Source organism: Babylonia areolata, chromosome 31 (genome assembly GCF_041734735.1).
Source record: "Babylonia areolata isolate BAREFJ2019XMU chromosome 31, ASM4173473v1, whole genome shotgun sequence".
Lineage (NCBI taxonomy): Eukaryota > Metazoa > Mollusca > Gastropoda > Neogastropoda > Buccinidae > Babylonia > Babylonia areolata.
Window position 1 is genome coordinate 35001 of NC_134906.1, and position 2500 is coordinate 37500.

The 2500-nt window shown below is 40.8% G+C and overlaps 1 protein-coding gene across 1 annotated transcript in view; it reads left to right on the forward strand.

Moving 5' to 3' along the window:
* The first annotated feature begins 1793 nt into the window (after positions 1-1793).
* The window catches only part of LOC143275993 (uncharacterized), a 6057-nt gene continuing 5350 nt past the window's right edge, over positions 1794-2500 (forward strand). The window contains exon 1 of the mRNA XM_076580359.1: positions 1794-1938. Coding sequence (XP_076436474.1) covers positions 1887-1938 — 52 coding nt within the window. The 5' untranslated portion in view covers positions 1794-1886. The remainder of the gene's footprint in view (positions 1939-2500) is intronic.

A 2500-nucleotide genomic window follows, 5' to 3' on the forward strand; every position in this document is an offset into this window, starting at 1 on the left:
TTCCATTACAACTAATACAATCAAACTTGGCAGTACATCCATCCCTCTGTCCACTTCAGTCAGGAACCTCGGCGTTGTCCTTGACAACACACTGTCCATGCAAACATTTATCAATCAGACATGTCAATCCTGCTACTGTCAACTGCGGCGCATCAGTTCCATCCGGAAATATCTGTCCACTGACGCAACATCTAGACTTGTCGTTTCTCTCATTCTCTCTCGCCTTGACTACTGTAACTCTCTATTGTCTGGTTTGCCTGCTTCATCCATTCAGTCCCTTCAGCGCATACAAAATTCTGCTGCCCGACTCGTCCTCAGAAAGAAAAGATCTGAGCACACCACTCCTCTTTTGCAACATCTCCACTGGCTCCCTGTCTCACACCGAATAAAGTACAAGATCAGCACTCTATGCTACAAATGTATTCACAAATCAGCCCCTTCCTATCTCTGTGGCTGCCTTCACCTCTACACTCCATCTCGCTCACTACGATCAGCTTCGGATCCACTCCACTTACATATACCCAGATTCAAACTCTCGACTGTTGGCCACCGTTCTTTCTCTGTCTCTGGACCTTGCAATTGGAATGAACTTCCTCTTTCGCTTCGTCAAGTCTCCACACTCAACTCTTTCAAGTCTGGCCTTAAAACCCACCTCTTCCCAAAGTAGCCTCCCTTCCCTGCCTCTTCCTTGTCTTTTTAGTTTTTTTTTCAGTTTTAGAATTATGCTTGCGTGAGAATGACTGGTGCGAAAGCGCTTTGATTTGTTTATGCACAAGATTTAGCGCTATATAAGTACCATTGTTATTATTATTAAAAACAAAAACAAACAAACAAAAACAATAAAAAAAAAATAATAAAAAACCCAAACAGAAAAAGAGTCAAACCAAACCAATCCAACCAACGAAAAACAACAACAACAAAACCCACCACCAATAAACAACCAATCAACCAAAGAACCAACGAATCAGTATATCAAAATATATTCATTTTGGCCAGAATGGGAAAGGTCAAAATGTAATCATCGCCTGATTTTGTGTGCTGTTTGCACTGACACATGGAAGATTCCACAGTCTGTTGCGACGCACTCAGCCATGCCATTTTTAAAAAACAACAACATTGCACAAGACTTATACTTCAAACGTAAACATTCAAACTGATGATATGCATCACCATCTATAAACCACTGGTTCACTTTAAAGGAATGATAAACAAAATCTCAGAGGCACTTGGAACCACCTTTCTTTTTCTTTGTAATTGATCTCTAAAAACAACAACAACAAAAACTACCAAATCTCTGAACAAAATATGCGGAATTTCAAAGTAACTCACTTTATTATGAGTAGTAGTAGTAGTAGTAGTAGTAGTAGTGGTAGTAGTAGTAGTAGTGGTAGTAGTAGTAGTAGTAGAAACGCATCTTTCTAGAGTAATATTTTGATGATGGAAGACTTGTTGATTTTTCTCCACTTTGACGTTGTTTATTACATCCTCAAATCATGCACAAAATCTGAACTTGTTGTTCTCTTGTGCAAAACAAAAAGGAAAAGAAAGAAGCAAAGAAAGTGATGTGAAAACACGTTTCATGAGAACGCGTGGCCTATCTTTTTATGGCTTGACTATTTTGTTTCACCTGCTTCACATGGACCACGTAAACACTTGGACAGATGTCATCTGTCACATCTGGCCCAGTGGAGGTGGGCACGTGTGGGAACAAGCCTGTGACGTCGGAAGGCTTCCGGTTGAGTGGCTATATATACGGTAATGGAGCAAGTCTTGGGCACTGTCCTCCACTGGAGACAATTCTTTTCGTGTCTTTGGTGAAAGCACAAAACTGACGATTTCGTCCTAATTTTGTTTTAGGTCCTTCTGAGAAGAAAATCGAGAACAGCATGAGTTTGTTTGGGAAATCTTTGCTTTTTGTCCTGAGCGTTGCTGCTGTTGGTAAGTTTTATGTTTCTTGCTGTTCCCAAGCTTAACCTTTGTCTTAGATTTATATGTATATTTCAGCCAGTGTCGTGTGAGACTGTAAAGACTGTACATATTTTACATCATTTGATCTTGAATTAGCATATCTTATTGTAAAGGGCGATGAGCCCCATCTGAGATGGGGGTACTGCCCTATATAAGCCTGCGTTTTATTTTATTTTTTAATCATTTTTACCCTGTCGTCGTTGCTCTTCTTCTTGTTGCTTGTATTCTTGTTCTTGTTTCTTTTCCATCTGACTGTATCGTTTAATTTTTCTAATCGTATCAACACAGTTTGTTTCCCGGCGCCGTGGCAGTTTTGGTCAGGCTTCTGATCGAGTGTTGGGTGATCAGGGTTCAATGTTCTGTTTCGGCATGGTGTTGCATCCTCTGGAAAGACACTTTTCTCCGATTTTCCTCACTCCACCCAGGGGTGAATGACTACCTGACTTGGTCTGTGAATAGAAGGTTAAAACGGCGGAAGGAGAGGATTTGGCCCCGCCTTCCTTTGCCAAGCCCTAGACAAAGTGGATATGAA